Raw genomic sequence first — 12532 nt, forward strand, 5'->3', positions numbered from 1 at the left:
ATGATATTCTTCAAGAAGTATATTCAATAAAAAAGAATAAGATAAATGAAAGAATCAAAGAAGAAATTAAAGAAATGAAGCAGAAATTAAAAATGAACAAAGAAACAGAAGATTTAAAAGTGCAAAAATAATAAATAACAAAGAAAACAAAAGAAATAATAATAAAAATACCAATTATTAGATATATCCATTATTTGATTTTATGATTATTGAGAAGTGATTATTTCAGTTTCTTCAATATGCTCTATTGGTGTAATAGAGTTCATTTCTAACATACTCGCATTAGATTGTTCTTCTTCTAATGTGCTGTCAGAATTGAATGTGTAAAACATTAAGTCTTTCATATTTTTGATAATTATTGTTTGTATGATTGTGGAAAAGTCTAATTGTAATTTTAGTGATTTTAATCTTTTTGCTGACTCTTTATGTATTAATCCATTTATTGATAATATTACAGGTATTATTTCTACATATTTTATTTCTCTATTATTTCTTATTTTCTCTTGTAATTCTTTATACTTATTTATTTTGTGAATATAATTTAATTCTAAATTATTATCTTGACATATAGCAAACATCTATGATATATCATTTCTTTTCTGTAATATTTTGATAATATATATCTTATATTCTAGCATGGAAATGAATTGTCATTAACAAATAAATCTTTATTGTAAGTTATAATCATTTTATTAATACATTTAGGAGGATTATTAAAGTCAATTGAATCAAATTCATTAAATTGTGTAATTAATATGTGTTTAAATATTTGTTTACAAACATAATCATGTTTTGATATTTGATTCTTTTTCATTACAGGACATCATAACAAGATATGATTAATAGATGCAATTGTGTTATGACAATGTTTACAATATTTTAAATCATCATTTTGGAGTATTTTAGATTTAATATTTCCTGTCATAGTTACTCCTTCTTGCATTTTTACTATTTGGAGGAATGCATTTCTTTTTATATTTAATGACCTCCAAGTGGCTACTGTTAATTTCTTATCATTGAAAGTGCCATTTGCACATCTTATATATTCACCACATTTCTTTTCTTTCCATTCATTTAAATATCTATCATTTAATTCATTATTTACCCATTCAAATACTTCCTTTACATTGTGCTTTCTTTCATTTAATTCTATTATCTCCATTAATTCATTAAAATTAATCTTCTTACCAAATGATTTATTCATTCTTTTAATTATTCAATTTGGATTTTCTTTTATTATTTCTATCATTTCTCCTATTACTGTGTTTAATATTCAAGTTTTGATGTTGTTTATACATTCTTTGTGTGTTATTTATGATCTTTATTTCTTATATTGATATTGTTTATTTCTATTGAAGTTATTATTAAAGTATTTATGACGATGATTATAATTGAAGTGATGAGTGAAACGATTTGTATCATCTATGTTGTGATAATTATTGTTATAATTGTTATTGTAATGATTAGTGTGATTATTCATGTATCTCTGTCAATACAGATAATACCTATTTTCATTCATTCTTCTATCATCTATATTTCTTGGTTGATATGAATTTCTTCTTCTTTGGTTATTAGTTTTTATATATTTGATGTGATGTTTATTGATATGAAATTTTTTTCCTATTTTTATTTTACTTAGAAATAAACAACATAAAATAAATTTTAATAAAATGAATGAGATAGCATGTTTACTTTAACAGTAACTTTAGTACCAATGCTATTAAAACGATGTTTATTGATAATAATATAACAATAAACTTCTTTAATTGTTTTATTATATCTATAGTTTTTTGATTTTGGGTGAAAGTGATATTCTTGATTCTTGCCTCTACTTGGTTAAGCTCTTCTTTTAGTTCATCTACTTTCTTACATTTTTCATCACCTGAATTTTGGGTATTCATACTACTCTGATGATCAGTCTTTAATGTCTCACTATTATTAGTTTCATTAGAAGAAGTAAGAAGCTCTTCTTTTACTTGTTTTCCATCACCAATACAATCATTTTGTTCTTTTAACAATGGTTTAATATGATATTCATCTTCATAATCTCCAAGTTCTTTATCAGGATTAAATTTTGAATTATTGAAATCAACATACTTCCATCCAAGGAATGAGTCTTTAACAAAATACTTTGGAATATGAACAGTTCCTTCTGACTCATGTTTTCTAACTTCTTCTCTTTGAGCTTCTTCAAGGATACATTTTTCTTCAGTAGCAGTTATTTGGTCTCCTTTATAAATAGCGTTAGTAACTTTGATCCATAATTTATCACTTTCCATTTTACCTTGTTGATTCATATCAATGGTATATCTTGGTACACTCTTTCCCCTAATATCATCAATCTTTAATAAACTTTTCTTTACTTTGTCTTTACCACAATAAAATAATTCTTTATAATAATTTCCCCATATTTTATAAACTTCCTCCCCATTTTTAGTTATCTTAGCATCTACTGTTTGATACTTATCAGATGAGAATGTACCTCGAAGATTAAAAATTACTTCAGCTTTATACCCAGTTTCTTTACATTCAAATACTGATTTACCTGCAATTTCCATTAACATTGGACCAACAAAAAATCCACTAGCAAGTGCCTCAGGGAATGTCATAGTATAATGTTCATTAAAATTTAATAAATAAATATCAATTTTACCTCCAAGAATAATCGAAGCACTTAGTCCATTAAATTTAGTAGTAAAATCAATATATCCATTTCCCATCCATCCTTGTTGTCTATTTGTTGCATAAAATGCAGATACTGGAGGATGGTGACTGACTTGTTCTCCAAGTAAATAAGATCTACTTCCATCTTCATGTTTCCACATAGTTCTAAATGTCTCTCCAAGAATTGGATTATAAGGTTTTTTAATTCCAGTAGGCATTAAATAAAATCCACTTAATAACCATTTAACTAAACCAAGCATTCTTAGTCCAGGATCTGGTTCTTCACTTATTGGTTTGAAATATTGAATATGAGCAAAATAATCAGTTGTTTTAACTAAGAATGAACGTGGTTCAAGAATATGTGATGGAAAAGTTATTCTACTCAAGTCCATTCCTGGTCTAACTTGTTTCAATAATTCCCAAATAATTGACTTACCTTCTTCAGTAGCATCAAAAAATTCTTTTAAATCATTTTGTGCTAACACATAATGAGATAATGATTGTTGAAGAGAGTTATTAATAACACCTTTTTCTTCTTTAAGTGTTTCTTCTTTTTTTTGTTTTTTTGTGTCTTTTATTTCAGGAACAGGTTGAATTTGTTCTATTTGTTTTGTCTTTAATGCATTTATTTGTGATAAACTACTTGATGGAGATAATGGTTTAACTTTTTTAATGTCTTCTTCGTTATATGAGTGTACATTTATATAGGGGGTTGACTTAATCATCTCAAATGTTTTAGGAGGTAAACTTGGTTTAATTTTTGAAGAAGAGTCAAATTGTTCTCTAACAGTACTTGTTGGTTGGGTCTTATATTTTGTTATAGCTAAAGAAATAGCATTTTCTATTTGAGTAAACCATTCTTTACCTTTAATAACATTTTCATTTCTAAAGACAAGGAATAAGTCATTATGTTTAGACAATGTTTCTCCATTAAGTCCATGTTTATAACAAAGTGTTTTTTTAAGTGCTTCAATTTTAAAACAAAAACCTGGCATTTTAGATTCTCTTACATGGATAGAACATTCACAAATATTTACTATAGCATAATATTCCATTTTATTCATTTTCTATTCACAGTTATTAATTACTTTTTTTATCTTAGAAAAATTCCTCACCAAAAAAAAATTTGAAGGAATATTAGTAGATGAGTTTACAAACTTCTTCTGACTCAAAAATTAATAAATAAGGGGTTGTGACAATGACATAAAATTCATACCATTGTTTGGTTAACTCTAAATTTATAAGACTTCTTTTGATGTGTCATTAAAATATCAACAAACCATTCCTGAGAAGTAATGTTCCACGAATTGTTGATCTACTAATCAAATCATCATGAATAGCCACAATCTGTGTTAATGGCATTTTCTTTTTAATTGAAGGGTCTAATGCCATAAATGATAAATAAGGGTGTTGGTATTGAAGACTCATTTTGAATGGATTATTCAGTTATAACTACTTTGACCCAAAAAACAAAAGAAATTCTTTTTTTTAATCAAAGTTATTCTATAAGTAATAAGTGATATATAACAAGGATTATCCAAAAATAAAAAGAAATTTGTTGTTGAATTTGGTTAATAAAAAGGAAATTTAATCTCATCGTAAAGGTGTAAATTATTTTAAAGAAATATCTAAGAATATCTATACTGTCTTAACATACCAAGTTATTGTCAACATGAACTCAAACCTTTAAAAACACAAGAAAATAAAAGGAAAAATAAGCAATTATCTACCAAGAAATATAATTTAAAGACTAAAGTTACAATAAGACTAAAAAGTTTTCAAGTTATATTGAGTCATTAATGAATTAATAAAACAAAAACGAAATAATGATACAAAATGTTCTCTGAATATAAAAAGAAAAATCTATCAAGGAAGATTAACTCAATAACCAAATTTTTCTAAGAAAAATAGCTTTTCAATTATCTAAGTAATAATCTTATCATTATATTAAGATATGATGTGAAAAAAGTTATAAACCAACACAAAAGAATATCCAATTTTATCAAAGTATTGAAAATAATTTAAAGTAATTTCTTCTTTTATAAAAAAAGAATTACATAAACTTTAAGAAATGTCATAAAGTTTTAGAATAAAATAAATTCTTGTGATTTGATAGGAAATTGTTATGAAATAAAATAAATCAAGAAATTCTAATTTATTACAAAATAGTAATATTATTTTACCAAAACAATTAATGACTTTCATCTAATAAAATATAATTTTTTAGCTCTTCTACTGAACTAACAACCTTTTTACTAATAGCAGTAATTTTTGGTTTAATTAAATCATGACCTTCACCATAAACAGTTCCAATACTATCAACTCCAGAATTTTTTGCCATAATTAATCCATAAGACAAATCATCAATAACAACAATATCTTTTTTTTGAAGATGGAATTTTTGTAGAATATCTTCTATTGGGAAAGTAAATGGTTTACAGTATTCAGGATGTTTTGAATCATATCCATAAATTGAATCAGGTATGATTTCCCCTTCATTATAACTTTGATAAAAATCTTCAATCACTTGTTTTAATCCATGAGAACATATACAAATAATACCTCCTCTTCTTTTAAACTCTTCAAGAAATTCCCAAAATCCATTAAACATTATTGGTTTATATTTCTTATAACATTCTCGCCACTCAAAAGAAATCTTTTCTAATTCTTCATCCGTTAATTTTAGAATATCAATGAGTAACTGCATTGTGGTATGATCCCATAACACTTTATACCATTCTTCTAAACTAATTATTTGATCTTCTGGTCGATATTTTTTCATAAACTGTTGATAAGATAAATAATGAATTTTGGGTGTGCTATTTACAGTAGTATCATCATGGTCAAGGACGATGCACTTATAACGTAACGACATAGACTATTTTTGGGTTAATTATTTTTTATTATTTTTTTTTTGTTTTTTTAATAACATAAAAATAATATTTCTCAAATAGATATTTTTAACTATTTTCTAAAAATATTGTTTTTTTTATAAAAGAGTATTTTCGTAATTAAAGATATTATTTATATCTTCTCATAATCATATGCTAATTATTTCAATTATTTTTTTTTTGTATAACAATATTATAATAAATTTAAATTTAAAAACTTTATGATTATGTCCTTAATATATTTATTTGTCTGTTATTATAGTAATGCTGCTATTGATAATTATGTTTTGAACAAAAATGTTTTATATGAATTTGAAACAATCAATAAATTTTTAAGGTTTATAAAAAAAATAAAAATAAAAAATAATAAAAAAATGAAAAAATGAAAAATAAAAATTCATTATTGACAACACATGAATAGTCAACAATGCAACGAAATTCTTAATAACCAAATTCAAACAATTGAACAATTAATTAATAATAATTTTGAAGAAAAACAACATGGTCTTGAAATGAAAAAGCAAAAAGAAGATGAATATTTACATAGTGAAGAATATCATAAGAAACAACAAGAAATCAATGAAAAAAAAGAAAAGATACAAATGTATGATGAGTTAGTAAATAAGAAAAACGAGATTGAAAAAGAAAAAGAAATTTTAGATGAAAAGAAAGTCATACTAAAGTCAATGAAATTACTAGAAAAAATGTTGCAAATAAGTCATAATGTTGAATTACAATTATCACTTGTTAGTTCAAATTCACCTACTTCAAAAATAATGAATGATTTATTAATGTCATTAAAAGAATATCAAGAAATGATAACCAATGAAACAATTGAAATTCCTAAACAAATGAACTCTTTATATTCACAGTTCATTCTTTCTTTTCAATATTATATTAATCAATCAAATTCTATTATATCAAATAGATTGATAAATTACTTAAAACCAAAAAAATTCCCATTTGTCAAAATAGAAAAACAAGAAGAATGGGAAAATATTAAAAGGGATTATCAATTTTTAAAAAATATTCATATATTACAACCAGAATTAAATGATGTTTCAATTAATGCATTAATGGAAAATGCAGTCTTAAAAGTTCAACATTTGTTTCAAAGAGAAGATAGTAAATTATATCAACCAACATCTTTAGATTTAGTTCTTCCTTATATTATTGAAATTATTGAAAATGCTGAACAACAACTAGCTGATAATAAAATTGAATTTGATTCATTAATGACACCATTTATTCCAATTCTTAGATTTAGAATATTAAAAGATATCAAACAATTACCTGGCCTTTATATTTTAATGTTACTTGGTTATTTGTTTAAATATATTGAAAAATATCCCTCATTATTATCATTACTTAAAGAAAAGGATATTTGTGATAATATTAATATTTCACTAAAAGAAAGTGCAGATTTAAAAGTGGAATATATCGCAAAAATGGATAATGATTTATGGCCAATTCCTTTGCATAAAGGAAGTGGTGAATTTATGATGACGTTGAATGAGGCGGTAAGCTTTTGTTTAAAAGCAGGAACATTTGCAAATGAACTAATTGTTAGTTATGTATTTGAAATGGTTATAAAATTTGAAGAATATATGAAAAAAATAGAAATGACAGGATTAAAAGAAGTTTGTGGTCTTGCAAACTCATGGAAATTATTTGCTGAAGCGTTAAAGAAAAATACTGAACGTATGAAAGAAAAGAATGTCAATTGTTCTATTTTATTATCCAGAATAGATGAATATGAAAAAGAAGCAAAAAGTGCAGTTTTAGTAATTGTTGAAGATATTGATCGATTATTAGAAGAAGAGCATTATTCAACATTTAATGAAGCAGTTGAAAGCTCAATTTATTTACGAAAAAGAAAAGATGAAATTCAGTTATACTTACATCCATCATTATACAATTACTTCACAGAGAAAATAAATGAATAATTATTATTCATTATTGGTAGTTTAAAAAATACGTTTCAAATATAGTTTTTTATATCTTCAAACAAATTTGGAAGAGAGATAAATTAAATAAAGAAAAAATCCAAAATACTCATTTTTTTGGAATCTGCATTAAAGTTCAACAATTTCTCATTTGATTTGAATTCCTAAATTTGTTTCATAATTTCCAAAAATAATAAAAGAGGAGCATTTTATCATTTTTTGTTGAAGGGAAAATTATGAAACAACGCGTGGAATAGTTTAGAAGCAGTTTTGTGTTTTTTTCAAACACTTTTCCTCTTTAAAAATACGTTTTGATATAAATAACTCAGTAAATAAACAGAAAGAACGAAAAGATGGAAGTTATCCTTTGAACTGAAATGCACATTTAAATAGTAAGGAATTATATAAAAATATTAAACAAAGACTCAGAGTAGAAAAAAGGTGCACTTCTAATGATCATTATTTCTAGTTAATAATTGACTCAGAGAGAAGAATATTTCCACACATAAAATGGAAACTAAAGTAAAAGTATTTTAAAACACACAATTCAAATCACTCTATCTAGTTAGAAAATAAAAATGTTTCTTTAAAATAAACAGAAAATCAGGATAAAAAAAATTCTAAACTTCTATTGAAATAAAATTAGAAGGAATAAGACTATTTAAGGTAAGAACTATTATTCCTTTAGTCACTTCGAATGCAATCATTAAGTGTTTTTAGACCTTCTCATCCAAGACTTTATACTGTTATTGGAGAGTCAACAATTCTTAATTCTGTTGAAAGTTCTGATGGTATTAAAAATAGAAATACTAGAGAGTGGGGAGATTTGATGACAACTTATGTTATGCTAAAATATAGAAAATGGCAAATAAAAGATAGAAGAACTATGTCATTACATTCTTTTCATCAAAGATGTTCAGAAGAATTATTTAATGATTTAGGAATTAATAAAACTCCTACTCAAATTAGAGATAAAGTAAATAACACTCGTTCATCTTATCATGCGTTAATTAAACAATTACAAAAAGAGTCTTTTAAATGGACTCAAGAGAAACATTATAGTCTTTCAAAACCAGTATTTGATTTTATGTCAATATTTTTTGAAAGTAATAATACAATAACATTAGATCAAATTAATCAAAAAATTGTTGAAGTAATTCAACAAAATAAGTCTTAAAATATTTTTACAATTAAAACCCATTCATGTGAATGTATACTGTATTATTTTATTTAATATTTTCTTTTATTTTGTTGGTTCTTTAGACGTTAATTAAAAAAAAAAGGCAAAAAATTCAAATTTTATTTTAAATTTAGAAAAGAAATATTTCTTTAATTTTTTTTATTCTGAAATAAATTATTTTTTTATTGTATTTTATAAGTTATTTCAAGTTTTAGAAGTATTTTGACAATAACCAATATTAAAAAACCATCTTATTCAACAATAATTAAATAAAACTTGTTTCAACAAAAATGAACTGTACCTAAAAAAACTGACTTACTTTTTTATTATAATAAAATATTGAACATTTAAATAAATAACATAAAAAATTTATTTTTTTTTTTTCATTACAAATCTTTTCTTATGTTTTAGACATTTCCTTTTTTTCATGAAAACTTTAAATAGAACAAAGTATATTTTTCTTTAATGAACAATTATGGTTTGTATCAACTATCTCATTTCTATCTTAACAAAAACATTTTCTTATTAAAATAGCTCTTTCTCTTAAAGGTGGAAATATTTGTGAAGTTAAAATAAAAGATAAAAATGTGTTATGTATTAATACAATCGCATTAGTCCCTTCAAAAACAGGAACAAATTATATCATACTTCATATGACTACAAGCTCAGGTAAATCTGCTTTTATTTGTAATTTAAATGAACAATCTAATATGTATCAAATACAAACAAAATTAGAATTCCTTGAAAATGAAATTGTTTCTTTTGAAGCCATTGGTACAGGAGAAGTTCATCTGAGTGGTGTACTATTTTTCTTTGATTCAAAAAAGGAGAATTGATTTATTTATTACTTTCTTTAATATCATTTTCATTTCACTTTTCTCTTTTTTTTAATCATCATTGTTTGAAACATACTCAAAAACCCCTTTTTCCTTAATAAAAAATAATAATAAAAGAAAAATAAAAAAGTTATTAATAAAAACCCTAAAATTTCAAGAAAAAGAGAAAAATAATAAAGAAAAATTGAAAATTAAAAAAGAATATTAGATTGAAGATTTGATAATGAACGAAGAGGTTGAGTATATATATGACGAAGTCGAATTAGAAGATAATGAAATTCAGATACTTGAATATAAACCTGGATGCCAAGAGTTTGGAGGTTTTTGTAATAAAAATGAATGGATGTATTTAATTAATGATAATATTATGTTATTATATTCAATACAAGATAATGTCATTATTGCTCAAAAAACATTTACTAGTAATATTGTTTGTGTCGAATCTTTCAATAAATATCTTTTCATTGGTTTAGAAGCAGACACAAAATTAATAGTAATCAACTGTGAAACTAGTGGAACAATCGATATCGAACTTTTTCGTCCACCTTTAAAGTTATCAAATATTGGATTATATCCTCAAGGTCTACAATTTTTAGTACTTAGTGAGCCATTCAAAATTGATGGGGTTGTTCTTTCATTACCTGAGGGGTCTTCTCAATGTATATCTTTATCTTTGCCAACATTTCAAGGAGAGACATTGCTACCAGACGAAAAAGCAATTGTAAGAAAAAGTATTCGATTATCTAAAACACCAGTAAAAGCACCTCATGTAAGAACATCACTTACTGGAGAAAAACCTTATAATATGAATTTTATAATTTTACCAGAAGATGTTCATGTTTTTAGACTAGATGGTAAAGTTATTACAATTGGAACTAAAAATGGATTCTTATTACAATACCGATGGGATAAAAATATTGAGCTTGTAAGTTCACAATTTATTGTTCCACAGTGCAGGAGTATTGTAGGATGTAGTATACACAAAGATTTTTGTGTTTGTGCATCTATGAAAAGAGATAAAGATTCATGGGGAACAGTATTTCTTACATATTATATTTTCACTGAAGATGATATTAGTGCATATAAATGTTATGAGTATGTTGGATATGAATTTGTATCTATTGATTGTGTTAAAGATGAAAAAGGTACAGTATATTTTCATACAATTTTATTAAATCTAAAATTTGGTAGTTATGAAACAATACTTTATGACCTTCAATTTAATTTATTCTCTCAAGTATGTTCTAGTATTTTAGGAGATAGTATTATTATTAATTCTCGGTATGAACCATTTTCTGAATGTCCTTTTAATGCTTCCTTTTTAAATACTATTGGAGTAAAAGAAAATTTATTTTTACCTAAAACAACTTGTATTTTTTCAAGAAACCCAGAAACTAATAAATATCGAGTTCAAAGGTTATTATCAACATGTAAAATATTAGATGAATTTAGACTTTATCTCACTGAAGGTTTACCGTATTTCTTGTTATATAAAGAAGTACCAAAAGAAATTCTTGAAAAATATAGAGATTTTCCAAAAAAATTAAAAATTGAACGTCTTTTAAATAATCAATATGATGAAAAAACATTATTTACTGAAGAAATAGCAATGACTTTTGAATTTAATGTTTTTGATGCAACATTAGAATTAATTGAACAAGACAAACAAATATTAAATTCTGATAAACAATTTATTGATCAAAATAAATTATCATTAATGAAAACTATTATTTTTAATCACTCTATTAATTATATGTCATTTGTCCATACTCTTTTTGAAAAAGATTCTATCAGGACTGTAAGAAAAGAAGAAATTGATTTTGCTTATCGTCGGTTAGAAAAAATTCAAGAATTTTTTCAATTATTAGAAATGGAACATTCACAACTGAATAGAAATATTGCTATTTTATTTCTGTTACAACAATTTTATCCATTTTTTGATAATTTTCTTGATGCAAAATTATTACAAGTTGGTAGAATTATGAACTACATTTGTAACCATATTAATTATCAAACTGACAATGATTTTTGCTGTCTTATTAAAGATGGGTTTAAGTTTGGAAATGAAACACTACTTGCTTGTAAACTTCGTTATATTATTGAATTAGACGAAATTAGAAATGATTTTGACCCTAAAGCCTTCTTTCCATTTTTACGGGTTGCTGTTGATGAAAGAGTACATCTTCTTGGTGGCTCATTTTATTGTTTTGATTTTTTACGTGGCCAAAATGATAATGGATATGCATTAGAACTCTTTACATTGTTTGTCAAATACAAATGTTTCATTGAAGTAACTTATAGGTCACAACTCCCAAATTGGATTCATAATTTTATTGAAGAATTAGTAAAGACAGATATTCTTTCCAAAGAGTTAGCATATGAATATATTAATTACTTAACTGAAATGGTACAAAAAGCTCGTGCTCTGGTAGGTGATTTGGCTGTTCCAGTGACTGTAGAAAATGATGATATTTTTGGTATTAATGATGAAAAACAATAAATAAAATGTAACTTTCAATTTCTTTCATTCATTTTCTTTAATGGTTTTCTTATATTAAATTTCTAGATACTATTTTCCTTTTATTTCAGTTCTGTTATTTTAAAAATTCTTATCCAGTTGCATCGTACAGGGTTAATTCTTATATCTGGCAAAGAAAATATATTAAGCATAAATATTTATTTACTATATATATTAAATCCATTCATTAAAATATATGATGGTACAGTTTACAGTTTTTCTCAAGCAACTATACACTTATCGTCAAAACTAAATCAGAATTATGGAAATATAAAACAATTATACTGTATAAAATAAATATAATGGAGAAATATCTATTTTAATTTAAGAACAAAATAATAAAATAATAAAACTAAAATTATTTTTACCTATCTTTGATTGAAAAAATTTAATTTACTAATCACATTTATATTGCGTTATTTGTAACATTTTAACTTGAAAAATAAACTGTTTACACCTACACTCTTCCTCATATCTAGTAATAATATCTACTTATA

At 24.3% G+C, this 12532-nt stretch overlaps 6 protein-coding genes across 6 annotated transcripts, besides 3 other annotated features; 4 read left to right on the forward strand and 2 right to left on the reverse strand.

Annotated features, from left to right (window-relative positions):
- Positions 1-75: part of a repeat region that runs on past the window's edge.
- Positions 76-163: 88 nt separating this feature from the next.
- Positions 164-1341: a repeat region.
- Positions 1238-1604: a repeat region.
- A 68-nt stretch (positions 1605-1672) lies between these two features.
- Positions 1673-4092, reverse strand: EHI_050360 (oxysterol binding protein, putative; the record flags this gene model as incomplete). Its single annotated transcript, XM_651476.2, has 2 exons — positions 1673-3700; positions 3945-4092. The coding sequence occupies 2 exons, from the start codon at positions 4090-4092 to the stop codon at positions 1689-1691; spliced, it is 2160 nt and encodes a 719-aa protein (XP_656568.1). The 3' UTR covers positions 1673-1688.
- Positions 4093-4855: 763 nt separating this feature from the next.
- On the reverse strand, positions 4856-5446 carry EHI_050370 (uncharacterized protein; the record flags this gene model as incomplete). Its single annotated transcript, XM_651475.2, has 1 exon — positions 4856-5446. One exon carries the CDS (start codon positions 5444-5446, stop codon positions 4856-4858), a length of 591 nt encoding a protein of 196 aa, XP_656567.2.
- Positions 5447-5968: 522 nt separating this feature from the next.
- EHI_050380 (uncharacterized protein) lies at positions 5969-7501 on the forward strand (the record flags this gene model as incomplete). The annotated part of the gene is made up of 1 exon (XM_651474.1): positions 5969-7501. One exon carries the CDS (start codon positions 5969-5971, stop codon positions 7499-7501), a length of 1533 nt encoding a protein of 510 aa, XP_656566.1.
- Positions 7502-8198: 697 nt separating this feature from the next.
- Positions 8199-8678, forward strand: EHI_050390 (uncharacterized protein; the record flags this gene model as incomplete). Its single annotated transcript, XM_001913372.1, has 1 exon — positions 8199-8678. The coding sequence occupies one exon, from the start codon at positions 8199-8201 to the stop codon at positions 8676-8678; it is 480 nt and encodes a 159-aa protein (XP_001913407.1).
- A 468-nt stretch (positions 8679-9146) lies between these two features.
- On the forward strand, positions 9147-9517 carry EHI_050400 (uncharacterized protein; the record flags this gene model as incomplete). The annotated part of the gene is made up of 2 exons (XM_001913373.1): positions 9147-9159; positions 9216-9517. 2 exons carry the CDS (start codon positions 9147-9149, stop codon positions 9515-9517), a joined length of 315 nt encoding a protein of 104 aa, XP_001913408.1.
- A 223-nt stretch (positions 9518-9740) lies between these two features.
- Positions 9741-12017, forward strand: EHI_050410 (uncharacterized protein; the record flags this gene model as incomplete). Its single annotated transcript, XM_651473.1, has 1 exon — positions 9741-12017. The coding sequence occupies one exon, from the start codon at positions 9741-9743 to the stop codon at positions 12015-12017; it is 2277 nt and encodes a 758-aa protein (XP_656565.1).
- Positions 12018-12532: the final 515 nt, after the last annotated feature.

The sequence above is a fragment of the Entamoeba histolytica genome, genomic scaffold, assembly GCF_000208925.1.
Source record: "Entamoeba histolytica HM-1:IMSS scf_1104750517063 genomic scaffold, whole genome shotgun sequence".
NCBI lineage: Eukaryota > Evosea > Mastigamoebida > Endamoebidae > Entamoeba > Entamoeba histolytica.